A 14,215-nucleotide genomic window follows, 5' to 3' on the forward strand; every position below is an offset into this window, starting at 1 on the left:
AGTGTCTGGGCAGTTTATTTCAAATGAAACAAATTAAAGTCATTTCAAGACGCTACGCCCGGTGAAGAAACCCGGAAAGCGCTCTAATCCCCGCAGACGTAGCCGAGTCGCGGAGTGTATTGGCACCGCACTCCCTCGGCCGGATTTGCCACTATGTTAAGCTCCCAAGGCCCGCTCCTTGTTGTTATCAGTAAAGTAGGGGAAGGGATTTGGGGATAAGTGAATTCTAGAGAACAGGGGAGGAGGGAGGTGGAATGAAGGGGGATGGGGGGATGGGGGGGGGGGGGGGGCGACTTCACCAAGTGCCTTCCTGCTCCCCTGACGTCCCAATTGGCTCGTGTGTTTACCCCTGTGCCGCTGCTCTCTTTTGTGTTCAGAACCCCATTCTCTCTCCGTCTCCCCGTCCTGACTCGCTCCCTCTCGCTTTTGTCAAACCATTTTCAGCTTGAATTGGAATACCAACCAAATCCCTCACGTTCTCTCACCAACCTCCCTTGATCCCTAATTTTAGAAAAGGAATTTCAGTCCATTTTGTTTGAGTTTCAAGAGACATTTTGCTGCCTTTAGCTGTTAGGAGAGTAGTTCTTCTTAGTTTAAAACCGCTCCTATGTGCATAAGGCGAGATAATCTTTAAAGAAACTGCCATTCCTTCAAAAAAACTTTAATTACTTTATTTATGACTTCATTTAATTACAGTTGTACTGAGTAAATCCATAATCTTTCTGTACTTCTATTCAAAGATGCATTTGGTTCAGTGTAATTATAGTAATTAGTCAATTATTGGACAGCAGCAGCCAGGTATGGTCTGGGCCGAGGATCACCACCGAATGCAAGAGAATGATTCAAAAACCCAAAATCTATGTTCCTCAAAGAAAGGTAGGAAGGGATTTGGATATTAACCCATGAAGACCCGAACATCCACTGGCGACCAAAAGCATCTACTGATCTAAACTCATACCTGTTGATCCACTAATCCTATCAATTCATGTAAATGATTGGTGTAAAATACAGTTTGTCATCTTTTCATGGTCATCAGATATGACCCATTTGGATGTTCAGAGGCTCCATAGTTACCATGGAAACACTGTCATCTTCTACAACATTGATTCACCAGTAAAACCCATGGAGTTTGATCAACGATAGTCAATGGACACACTTGATTTATGTTCAGGTAATGGTAGATTTGACTGAGAAATTCACTTTTTTTTTTTTTTTTTTTTTTTTTTTTTTTTACTTTTCTCTGTTTCTGATTTAATAACCCTCAACTTTAATCTGAGCTTTTATGAAAATCTTCATGGTCAGTAAATTAAATATAGAAAAATACATGATTTTCACTGGAAAAACACAAAATACAGGGGATAATATTATAATAAAAGGTGATAAATGACTTAATGAAAGTCAAATATAAAGAAAAAACAATTTTGTAACTGCCACAAAAGTAGCACTGGATCTTTATGGGTTGAACTTGTATTTAACTAGATCGAGTTCCATTGAGATCAAGATCTCTTTTACATGGGTGACCTGGCCAAGAGGTTGGTAGAACACACTGAAAGCAGGTTTTACGTAGAACATAGAAACACTGTCATCTTCTACAATGTTGATTCACCAGTAAAACCCATGGAGCTGGATCAATGACAGTGGATTAACACTTGTGTTATTGTTCAGTTAATGATAGATTTTTGCTGAAAAAGTCACTTTTTCTTCTGTTTCCGCTTTTTTAAATATAATTACCCTCAACTTTAATCTGAGCTTTATGAACATCTACATGATCAGTGAATTAAATACGGGAAAATACCTGATTTAAACTGAAACACTGCAAAACACAGAGGGTAATATTATAATAAATGGTTATAAATCACTTCAGAGAAGTTTAATGTAGAGGAAAAGATCATACAGGAACTGCCACAAAAGTAGCAATGAGTCTATATGGGTTAAAGATTAGAAGATGCAAGATTAGAAGATTTAAGGAATCTGAATGAGCAAGCGTGCAAGTCTAAGCTGAACAGCCGTGATCATCTGCAGCTGATAGAACCACATGGACTCAGGATTACTGTAGCAAGTCTTTGTCAAGCACTACAATACGGAGTTCATTTGTGTTTTCCAGTGGAGGTTGGTGAAATAGGATAACTTAACCCTGGCTCTTGACTCCTAAACTCCTACTATATACTCTTACACTTTAATATACTCTAAAACACAGGTGTCAGACATAGGACAAAACCACCGTGTCAAAGGGTCTAATTCGGCTGTGGAATGAATTTGTAAATGCAAAAAATTTAATTTAAGATATCGTTAGTCATTTTAGTTCAGGAGCCAAATTCAGCCCAATTCAGTCTCAAGTGCATCAGACCAGTAAATAGTCGCTTTTCCATTGGACGTATACGCAAAACAGAAGTGCGTAATGTCAGTTTTTCCATTAAATCACAAATACGATGATTTGTTGTTTTTTTTATAATTGCGAGATGACATTAGAACTCATTCCATAAACATGGCGATGAACACAAATATCATGTTGATTTACAAATATATTCATTATCATTATATATTACCACTCTATCCTGTGCTAAATTTAAAAAATGATTAGTTTCCTGGTGTGTCCACATATACCGCAACATGTTTCTTTTAAAACTCTTCTTCTTTGCTTGTAATGTAATGTAACCGTTTTTTTTTTTTGTTTTTTTTTATTCACTTGACTCTAGTTTCAGAAAAACATCTTTCCACTGCAGTTTTGCATGATATTCCATTTGTGCTACACCCGAAAAACCACCAACGCAAAAGCTTTTAATAAAAAAAAAAAAGATTTTTGCCATTTTTCTCTTTGAACGTGTTTACATTTACAAACTAATAATAATAAACTCATAATCATACGTAACACTATTATCCATACCTTTTCACAAACTTTTGCCCATATGAGTAATCAGGAAAGCTAACGTCAAAGAGGGTGTGATTTGCTGAATGCACTCGTCACACCAAAGGAGATTTCAAAAATAGTTGGAGTGTCCATAAAGACTGTTTATAATGGAAAGAAGAGAATGACTATGAGCAAAACTATTAGGAGAAAGTCTGGAAGATACTATTAAAGAAGAATGGGAGAAGTTGTCACCTGAATATTTGAGGAACACTTGCGCAAGTTTCAGGAAGCGTGTGAAGGCAGTTATTGAGAAAGAAGGAGGACACATAGAATAAAAACATTTTCTATTATGTCAGTTTTCTTGTGGCAAATAAATTCTCATGACTTTCAATAAACTAATTGGTCATACACTGTCTTTCAATCCCTGCCTCAAAATATTGTAAATTTTCCTTCCCCGCCCTGTATTTCTATGTTATTATGTTATTATTTTACTGGTCCTGCCCACTTAAGATCATATTGGGCGATATTTGGCCCCTAAACTAAAATTAGTGACATTCCTGCTCTAAAACAAGTCATTGTCATTTGTTTTCCAGACTAATGGCTCACCCTGCAATGATTCTCAAATCAAATATTAAAAAATTTAATTTCTATATGCCTATATTTGCACAAATAAATAACTTTGATGCCCTCCAACTTGCAAAATGATTAGAAAGTCCACTACCAATCAAAAAAAGAGTTAAAATTGAAAAATCTCATCAGAGTTTATCCATCATATACTCAGTACCAATGAAAATGCAACACTTGAATGTGTTTTGTTGTTCCTGAGCTACATCAGTATGTTTCAGTTTCACCAGTATAAGATAATCCCAGACTATTTCTTAACAACCTGAGACAGGTTGAGCTATTGTCACGCTTGAATGAACTTGTCTGCATTCATAAGACTTGTTTCTCTCATTGCTCAGCAATGAACTGCTCAACTTAAGGAACTGTGGTCAGTTAAAGAGTGGTCATGTTCTGTATATAAAGGTGAGCTGAAAAGCATGAAAATCATTACCTCCGCCAAGGAGGTTATGTTTTTGCCAGGGTTTGTTTGTCTGTCTGTCTGTTTGTTTGTCTGTCCGTTAGTGTGCAACATAACTCAAAAAGTTATGAACAGATTTTGATGAAATTTTCAGGGTTTGTTGGAAATGGGATAAGGAAGAAATGATTAAATTTTGGTGGTGATCGGGGGGGGGCACGGGGGGGGGGGGCACTGATCAGCTTTGGCGGAGGTCTACGCTCTCCGAGTGCTTCTAGTTTGCAATAACTCAGCGATGCCTAGACTGACACGTGACCACAGATGCCATGCTATGGGGCTCCTGGAGGCCGGAATCTCTGCTCGGCAGGTGGCGCGCCGTTTTGGATGCAATGTGTCCACCATAGTCAGGATGCAACAGAGGCATGAAGAAACTGGCTCAACTGCAGACAGACCTCGCCCTGGACGAGCACGTGTGACCACGCCACAGCAGGATCGCTACATTGAGCTGCAGCACCTCCGGGACCGCTTTGTGACTTTTGGTTTTGGGGGTCCTTGAGTTTCTTTCTTTATCCTTATTTTTGGTCAACAAATTTGGATGTGATTTTTTATTTTTACTGTATAGAAATGGCCTATGATTAATTCCAAAGAGCTTATGGAATAAAAATCCTCAAAGATTTAAAAAAAAAAATATAAGAATCTTCAAGTGTTGCATTTTCATTGGCACTGAGTATATAATCAATAAACTCCAAAAGAAAAACACCAAGTGCATGTAACTTGACACTGTCTGGATTCAATGTTACAGTTTTTAGGGATTTTTTTTTTTTTAACTTGGATTCACTGTTATTCGATTTAGAAACAAATCAACAAATTTTAAAAGCTTCATGATACACGTAAAATAACCAGTAATCGAAAAAAAGCAAAAACAAAAAAAAGCTATAAAGTTCAACCAAGAGAGCACTGGTTAAAGTTTAGTTCTCAATTAGGGCGTAATAACCGAAGCAAAAGCAGCATTTAATTTAAGGTTGTGTCTAATTTGTTGATGGTCTTATGGTGGTGTGTTTAATTCAAAGAATGCAAGAGATATTTGACCGAGCTGGAATAAATAGTGGTGTTGGTGATGAGAGGAAAGTGGAGAGAGTCCCAGAGGAGACGCTTGTGTACGACCCATAATTCTTAGTGCGGTGCTCCTGCAAAACGAACACAAGCTCGCCCTGCTGGAATCACTACTCTGTTTCATATTGTTGATTCCTCATTGTGCAATCTAAATACATATTAAATCGGTATTTGTTTTAAATGTGTGCAGTGTTTTCACCCCCACACACGCTGTTTAATGGGATTTGCTGCTGCTGTGCTGTTGTTTGTGTGTCTTGGCACCAGCAGAAGAGGAAATCTACACTGGGCTTAAGGGGGCTTGTTTTGCTTGTTTGTTTATGCCATTCGGGTTTCTTTTTTTATTTATTTTGTTTTTTTTGTTTTTTTTTTAACAAGTTAACCACCATCAAAGCCGTGCACCAGTCGACTCGTAGTGATCAGAAGGCCAGAGCTCATGGTCACATCTGTTGGGCCCCTGATGGGAAAGATGCAGCTCTGTGCTTCTCACTTTCTGCCTGTAATTTCAATTTTTTTTTTGCTTTTTCACGATGGGTTGTTGATGTTTCTGTGAGTTTTTCTCAAAGTTTTTTTTTTTTTTTTTTTTTTTTTTTGCGGCAAGACAAGTGGTCTGTGTTTTTGGTTTTCATTTCCTCCTCACAGTCTTACCAAGGGACATGAGCAGACTGACGCATTTTCTTACTGTGCACACCCACACACACCAGCTTTACTGTGAGAGAGGAAATAAGGAAAAGGGAAAAGGAAGACAAGGGCGATTATTTCATTAAGAGAACTGCAGTTCTTGGAGGACAGTCCAAGACGAGGTTAAAAAACAATAGTGGCTTTTCTTTTTTGTACTGTACTCATTTTCTTTTTCTGCCTCTTGAGTCAATAGAATCGACCTAATGGAAACCAGGTTACACTTCCCTCTATCTCACCTCCCTGACATAATGTTGAACAAATGCATTATTCATTCTCTGGTCTAAGAAGGTAATTATACATTTATCTCCCAAATAATACCGGGGCCTTACTGCGCCTGTGACCTTGCCACAAGATTTATGCCAGTTTGGACCTGCCCCCAAAGGCCGCTGAGAGAGCAAATGTATTCTTATAGAGGGAAAAATGAAGGCAAAAATGGATTTGCTCTTTATGGGTATAGGATGTCGAGGGGTTTGAAAAGGTCCAGTCATTAAATGTAAAGTTTAGAACTTTATTTTGAAGTGTTTCACAGAGGTACAGACAGTCAGACTCCAAACTTAATGTTCAAGTTTTTGTAGGGAGGATTAAAAAAACACAGCAGCCAGAAAAAAAAAAAAAAAAAAAAATTGAACTTAGAGTTCCACAGCTCTCCTCTTTGTATTCTTTCCTTTATACTGCTCCTCTTCAACTAATCCCTTTTCTTACTTACCCCTTTTCTCATTTAACTATCATTCTCTCCTCCTCAACCTTATCTCACTTCTTTACCTAAACTCTTTCCCTCTGGCGTTTTCCTCATTTTGTGCAGTTCTTCTAATTTATTCAGCTCAAATTTACTGCTTAACATCCTCCTTCTCCTCTAATGCTCTTGTTTCCTCCTTACTCCCATGTCGCCTGTAGGCTATCATGGCACAGCTTCCCCAGGAGGAGAAAGCCAAGATTGCTGAGCAGGTGGAAAGCTTCAGACAGGAGAAGTGTAAGCTGGATGCAGAGGTGGCCAAGTGGGATGACAACGGCAATGACATCATTGTGCTGGCCAAGCAGATGTGTATGATCATGATGGAGATGACCGATTTCACCAGGTAAGAGGGCAACACATCCTCATACCTACGCTGGAACAAATTCCCTGTAGAATATTCAGTAAATACCAGGCGAAAAACGTTGCCAATAAAATGCTGTAAAATCGTTTACTAATTACTCTCCAAATAACACTGGGGAACACAATTTTTTTTGAGTTAGGTCTGACAGCTGTTTTTAACAAATTTTTGGGTGTGGAATCCAAAGCTGATCTCAGTTTTTCTCTATCACGTCAAGTTTTTGAACTACAGGGTGGGGAAGCAAAATTTACAATGAACATTTAGTAGTTTTTTCTCAGCAGGCACTACGTCAATTGTTTTGAAACCAAACATATATTGATGTCATAATCATACCTAACACTACTATCCATACCTTTTCACAAACTTTTGCCCATATGAGTAATCAGGAAAGCAAACGTCAAAGAGTGTGTGATTTGCTGAATGCACTTGTCACACCAAAGGAGATTTCAAAAATAGTTGGAGTGTCCATAAAGACTGTTTATAATGGAAAGAAGAGAATGACTATGAGCAAAACTGTTACGAGAAAGTCTGGAAGATACTATTAAAGGAGAATGGGAGAAGTTGTCACCCCAATATTTGAGGAACACTTGCGCCAGTTTCAGGAAGCGTGTGAAGGCAGTTATTGAGAAAGAAGGAGGACACATAGAATAAAAACATTTTCTATTATGGAAATTTTCTTGTGGCAAATAAATTCTCATGACTTTCAATAAAGTAATTGGTCATACACTGTCTTTCAATCCCTGCCTCAAAATATTGTAAATTTTGCTTCCCCACCCTGTATAGGATCCCTGTTTTCTTAAAAAATATGAAAAATAATGTACTTAACCGATATGTGCTTGTTTTATAAAAAATTTTCAAATACTTAGATACAATGAAATATCACATCCCCTACGAACTGAATCCTCCTGAATTTCAAAATCTGCGTCAATGCTGTCACTGCGTTCTTCAACATCACTCAAATCTTCTAGAGGAGGTAGTTGTTCGAAAACTGGCACTGGAATTTCAGCTGAATGATGCATTGGTCTTATAGCTGACGGTAGATTAGGATATTCTATTTGACTTTTATTTTTCTTGTTAAATCCTGATGTTTTCACTAAACAAAAGTAAGTCTGTGCAATCTTTTTGCTCTGGCCAAACCATGGGGATACCAAGTGCCAACTGCTTGTACACTTTGTGAGGGGCCCATGGCTTGTCTTGATCACCGAGTTTTACTTTAAAATATGCAAAATATGCTTGTTTGACAAATGCACTGATGTTTGCCCTCTGACTTGGAATGGTGAAACTACCACAAATATAGCAAAAGGAGTCAGGGTTGTTTAGGCATTTACGACGAGAAGTAGCAGGAGCAGACATGATCTGGAACAAAGGAAATATATACCTATGTAAATAAAACACTAAGATGGAATAGTTAGAAGCTTTGAAAACTAAAAAAGCAGCATAAAACGAAATAGAACTTATGATGGTATGCCCATGGTTACAAGGTTAAGAGAAAAGCCAGCACAAATCCTCTTAATTCCTACTATGCTAGCTTTCTGTTTGCAGATATTGATAGTACTGACCTATTGGGAGCTGCACACACCTCTCACCGCACTGTCGCAATTGTGACTGCACAAACAAGTTGCCATGTAGCTGTAGATGAGTCCAATCGTAATCAGCTGGCAAGTCTTACTACAGCTAATCAGTGGAATTTTGCTTATCTGGAGGGTAAGCTGTGGAGGAAAAACTTGACATGCTCGAAAAAAACTGACTGCAATTTTGGAATCAGCATGCCAATTTTAGTTTAAATCAGCTTAAAAATCTAACTCAACAGAAATTTTTTTTCAAATTGTTCCCCAGTGTAATTTACTTTTTACATGTTTTTGCTGTATATAAATTACAGCAATGTATTGTTGTTTTACATCAGAAACAACCATTAATTGTATTTTAGTTTTTTTAGTTTGATTACTCCAGTTTGCTAACAGTGCTAATGGAGCCTGGACTGTCAGAGGCATTTCTGAATGGGGCTAATGCATGCAGCTAGCGTTAGCTTAACTTAACCAGTTTTTTGCTGGCTAACATTTGCAAAAATGGTCCTACACTCTGTATAGAGGGAATGCACATCCGTCACTTCCCCCTGGGCCATGCTCCTCTAAGTCAGACTGAGTGGCAAAAACAAACCGGCTCAACATGGCGGAGCATAGCAGTAACTACAGCGAGACCGGGAAAAATGTGGAATATAACATGAAATTAAAGACAGTTGGACTCGATATGGATCCATACAAGCTACCAAACAACAAGTGGTCTACGAACATTGATATGTGGCCGGAAATCACATATCCTGACATTTATATGAACCTGATTTCAACCCAATGCAAAGGCTGAAAGCATACAAAAGCCAAAGAGTTGTTGACATCCTGGTCATCGTTAATTAGAGGATTACAGCTGGTGAGTGCTTTCAATTCAACATATGATTGTTTTTGAGGTTTTATGTCAGTGCAGATGTATTTTCTTGGCGGTGATTGCCAAGGTAAAGGCCCAGCAGTAGTGCTCACAGTTCACTACTGATTTACTGGAGTTGAACCCTTAGTATTGACCCAAGTGAGTGGATGATCTACTGGTACTGTGGAGATTTAAGTAGAGTTAACATCAAATACTTGATCCAACACAGCTACAACAGCTTTGTGCTGGAGTACCCCCTTATTTGGAAAACTAGGTTAGCCTCAGTTTAAGCTAGTTTACAAATCATGTAGAGCACAAGGTTCAGAATCACACAACTGAAGACAAAAACGTTTCAGTTATGAAATATAGAACTAAATGACAGATGCTAACATTAAGAGCTTTACTAAGAAGTAACGTTAGCCAAAATGATATGTAATTTAAGGTGTGATTTTACACAAGAATACAGCATAACTTAACGTTACCTGACACAAATCCAGGTTTCGTTGCCTGGATTCCAGTTATTTCTACGAATTGCAGCGATCCGTCTGCTTCTTCTGTCTTTGGCTTTAGGTCGCCGCTAAAACGATAGCTCCGAGTGCTTTTTAAACCTATTTGTACAATCAATGGCACAACAGCTCTTCCCCATTTTTTAGAATGTTCTAAAGTTTTCGCAGTATTCAAGCCAAAGCCGCTACTCATCTCCCTCTTCCTGCCACTCAGTGGGCGGAACCGCGGTGACTTCCGCTAGAGGTGACGTCACATGCATACCCTGTATACTCCGTATGAAACATGACTAAGATAAATAAAACAATGTGAAATTACAGTCACTCACACAAATAAAGAAACATTATTCTTACTAAAATGCTGGTTTTGACATTGTCTACATTACACACCGAGTTTTGTTTAGTTTAGTTTATTTCAGACACTAACATAATATAGGGAAAAAAATTTAATAAAACAAAACAAAAATAAAAAAAATAGAATAATAGAAGAAAGAACAACTGTTGTGCCTGAAAGGGAGTAGGAAGACCCAACGCTTATCCAGTCCTACCCCCCTGATTCCAGTCCTCAGACTGTGAGTGCCTTATCACATGTTATACAACATACGATTGTGTTTATCCATAAACACACCCCTACAAACCTGTACACCCATACACATACAGTCACATACACACCAATTATATCTACATCTGTACACTAACCCACATCCCCACCCCCATGTACTGCATATACACACACACCATATAACAACCTGACAATCCAAATAATGTTCACACCCTTCCTTGAGCCAGATATTATGACAAAACCATTTCTTTGTACATTTTTTAAAATTTGAATTGAGTTCAAATAGAAGCCAATTATATTGCATGAAGTTACTACTTGAATCACGTTTTAATTTTGTGTCCTAATAATGTCTTCCTTCCACTTTATTGAGTGGATGGATGCGGGGTTCGCTCCCCTGTGTCCACCTTCATGTCCTCTTTTGTACCTTCTAATATTAACAGTGTGTACTGTAACTGTAATTTGTATCATTAACAGTCAGGACCAGGTGAAAACACAACCATCCTGTTATTTTAAAATGCAATACTGTGAACAAATGCTTTAAGTTACCGTACATATTTTTTTTTTACCCGCAATGCATTGCAATATACAGTTACACATTGTAAATTGTTTGAACAAGAAGCTGTCATTTTTTACTGTAGAAATTACAGAAATTTGTTACAGTGTTCTTCTTCTAAACAAAATTCAAGTCTGCAGGTATGCTTGCTGGTATATACAGAGAGAGATAAGTAAGGTATGCAATGTTTTATGTGCATGGGGATGTTCGCAAATTCTGAGACTGCCGACTGTTCAGTTCAGGTGAAAGTTAGTGCCAGCAGTGTAGGCTATAGGTGTAAGAAAGCTCAGTCACAACCTGCCTGTTATTTCAAGTGGTTAGTTGCCCCCCACCCCCCACCCAAGGATGAAATTCATTCAGCAGAAGTAGGGATGTAAAAACCAGAGGGGGGGGGGGTTGATCCCCACCAACAAATCACACCTTGCCTTTAAGGTAATCATGTTGTGTGTTCATTAAAGTGGGGTTATCCTGTTACACTGGGTCTCCAGGCTTAAAATGACCATTTCATGCTGGAACAGGATGACAATAAAGTGATGCTCTGTTCACTGTTCTAATTTAAGAACAGAACTAATTAAAGAGAGAATGCTTGAGAAAACTCATCTTGGTGTCTCTGTTGGAGGGTAAGTCACCACTCAACCCACTGGTGTGAGAGGGGTGACATAAATCGTGACAAACACTGTCTTGTCATTTTCCATTTTTAATATAAATGCTTAATTAAAAGTAGCCTCCTTCGGTTTTAAGATCTCGCTGTCATTATACAAATAATGGAAATTTGTACCAGGGTACATTCAGGAGGGTGGCGTAGGGTATTTCATTCACAGATGTCAGAGTCAAGAGTCAGATGGCATCAGAGCTGACTGGAGCGTGATCAGCACCGCATAGACTCTTTGGGGATAAAACAGGCTGTGAACATGAGTAGCTGCAGTCTGTTTTGATATCAGTGCAAAATGACCCAGACAACCTTTGTTTTGCTCAGACGACACAGCAGTCACGTGATTTCCAGATATTCTGTAACAGATAATCTGTTTGCATCAAGAGTTGTGTTGCTTATGTTTACTAAAAGCCACCAGCTTTCTTCTTAATCTTCTCCATCTGGGCTCAACATATCTTGGAAGTCCCTGGTGCCTAACTGATAGTTATCGGTCTCATGTAGAGAGCTGAGATAATTATAATGCATAGAACAAACCAAATTAAAAAAAAAAAAAACAGAGCCATGAGTGATTAGTCATGAGTGATTATGGCGATGGTGCTGTAACTGCACCATTATTATTTGGCGTTGACCCCAGTGACTCAGACTGGCGTGAACAAACTGGGAACTTGAGTTTAGCACTGACTAAAAATGACACATCACACACAGGCAAACACACTCATGATAACCAAATAAACTGAGCTGGGACATCAAAGAAACGCACACAAAATAAAGGCTCAGCTTTTGACCATTACTCTCTTCTTCTGTTTTTTGTCCTCGTGTAACTGCTTCGACATTTCACTTCAAAGGGTGTTTCTATAACACATCATTAGTGGAAAAGGGAATAGTGTATTTGTTACATCCATTATCTTGTTAAATCTTTTATTTATGACTGATAGTCAAGCCTCATATGCCTCCTGCAAGATACAGCAAATGAGCTCCTGCCACAGTGGCCTGTGTGACACAGGGGTGAGCCCAGTCTTTACACTGAAGCTCTGCATGCCGTCTGTCTCCACAACTCCACCCACAATCCTCTTTTCTTTCTCTCATGCTAAATTTTCTCAGAGGTAAAGGCCCCCTGAAGAACTCTTCAGATGTGATCAATGCCGCTAAGAAGATTGCGGAGGCTGGTTCCAGGATGGACAAATTGGCCCGAGCTGTTGCAGATCAGGTAACTCCATGTGTGCCTTTCACTTCTATTTTTATCATCATATTTTCAGTCTCTTTGAAAGTTTTTGTGTCTGTGTGATTGCAATAGAAAAAAGCGTGAGTTAAAGGTAAGTGGCGGCGGCCATTGGAAATCTTTATGTGGGCATCAAGGAGCCCAGCTGGAGTGGTGGGCTGACTTTGTCTTCCAATGGGGCCGACACTGAGAGAGCAAGACAGCAGAACCAAGTTGTGTCTGTAATATAATTAGCTCCCAACCGAGGTGTTGCATTAATTATCTGATGAGTACCTCTCTAAAACACGCTGACAGACCATTTTCAATATCTAATCAATCAGTGCTGGGAAGATGGGAGTAAAAAGCAATAGGTGTGTATACACTGTGTATGTGTGTGTTCAGCAAATGAAGCGGGAGGTATTTGAGAATGCACTCCAGGTAATGCATGATGTTCTTCTTCATTTCATCTTTCTCTAATAAGCAGGGAGAATAAACTTAGGCCCAAGACTCACTGATTTATTTAGCCAGCCTTTTGTCATTGTTTGTGCAACTGCTGTTAGTGAGCAACCCCCTGGAATAATTGTAGCCAGTATCACAGTGTAGTATCACAGACTGAGGTTCTTTACGGTGTTGGAGGCTCAAAGCAGCAATGATCAAATCTTTTTCACTTAACTGAAGGCTGTATAGTCCTAATAATGATTTAAATTTTTAAAGGAGATGCAAAGAAATTGCATATTATTATTATATAAAATAATTAGAAATTGTTCATTTAAAATTGTGTGTTAAAGAACAGTCTCCAACATGCAAACCTTTTTTTTTTTTTATTAAATTCTATATCATTTTCAGTGCATAGTTGTTAGCGCGCTGGCTGTACATTTATTAGTGCCGTAATAGTGGGCAGACTTATTCCAACTGCCTACTCACTGTTGGAGATATGTGGCTACAATGTTCACCATGTTTCACTGTCTCTGAAGCAGTGACATCTGGTGAGGTTTATGGTTGGTGAGGCTCTGACTCAGTCAGATCTACAAATATATGAACCCAAAGGAGTATTATTACAGCTGGCTCATGAACCGAACATAGTGATAGACACAGGGCCATAATTAACTGATAAAGTAATGTGTTTTGAAACAATAGAAAACTGAATCAAAACAAAACGAAGAGCAAACGTCTTGATACAAGACGGGCCTGAGTCCTTCTGATCGAGGCTCAGCCCGTGGACGGTGTGAGGCCGGTAACGGCCCCCGTCGCGCCGGGGTCCGGTCTTCTCGGAGTCGGGTTGTTTGGGAATGCTAAGTGTGCTGCTGAAGCTGGAGGCCAGTAAAACAAACCGAATGACTGAAACAAAGGGACTGGTTATTTCATCCCTGCCGTCCAGCTGGCACAGGTGGACTAGCAGGAACCCAACAGGGAGCTTTCAAAATAAAGCTGGATGTAACTGTATCTAATTCACTGTTTGATTGGCAACAGTTAACAGGTTATGTTCCATATCTCATATCAGCATTCTTTACACATACATGTGTGACGCATACTTCATTTAAGGTCAAAATTAAATTTTTTAAGAAAATGATGTTGGATATG

The 14,215-nt window shown here is 38.9% G+C and overlaps 1 protein-coding gene across 1 annotated transcript in view; it reads left to right on the forward strand.

Annotated features, from left to right (window-relative positions):
* ctnna2 (catenin (cadherin-associated protein), alpha 2) overlaps positions 1-14,215 on the forward strand; it is a 602,172-nt gene that overhangs the window by 571,542 nt on the left and 16,415 nt on the right. The window contains 2 exon segments of the mRNA XM_030138923.1: positions 6,552-6,733; positions 12,538-12,643. Of these exon segments, the coding sequence (XP_029994783.1) occupies positions 6,552-6,733; positions 12,538-12,643 (288 nt within the window).

The sequence above is a fragment of the Sphaeramia orbicularis genome, chromosome 1, assembly GCF_902148855.1.
Source record: "Sphaeramia orbicularis chromosome 1, fSphaOr1.1, whole genome shotgun sequence".
Lineage (NCBI taxonomy): Eukaryota > Metazoa > Chordata > Actinopteri > Kurtiformes > Apogonidae > Sphaeramia > Sphaeramia orbicularis.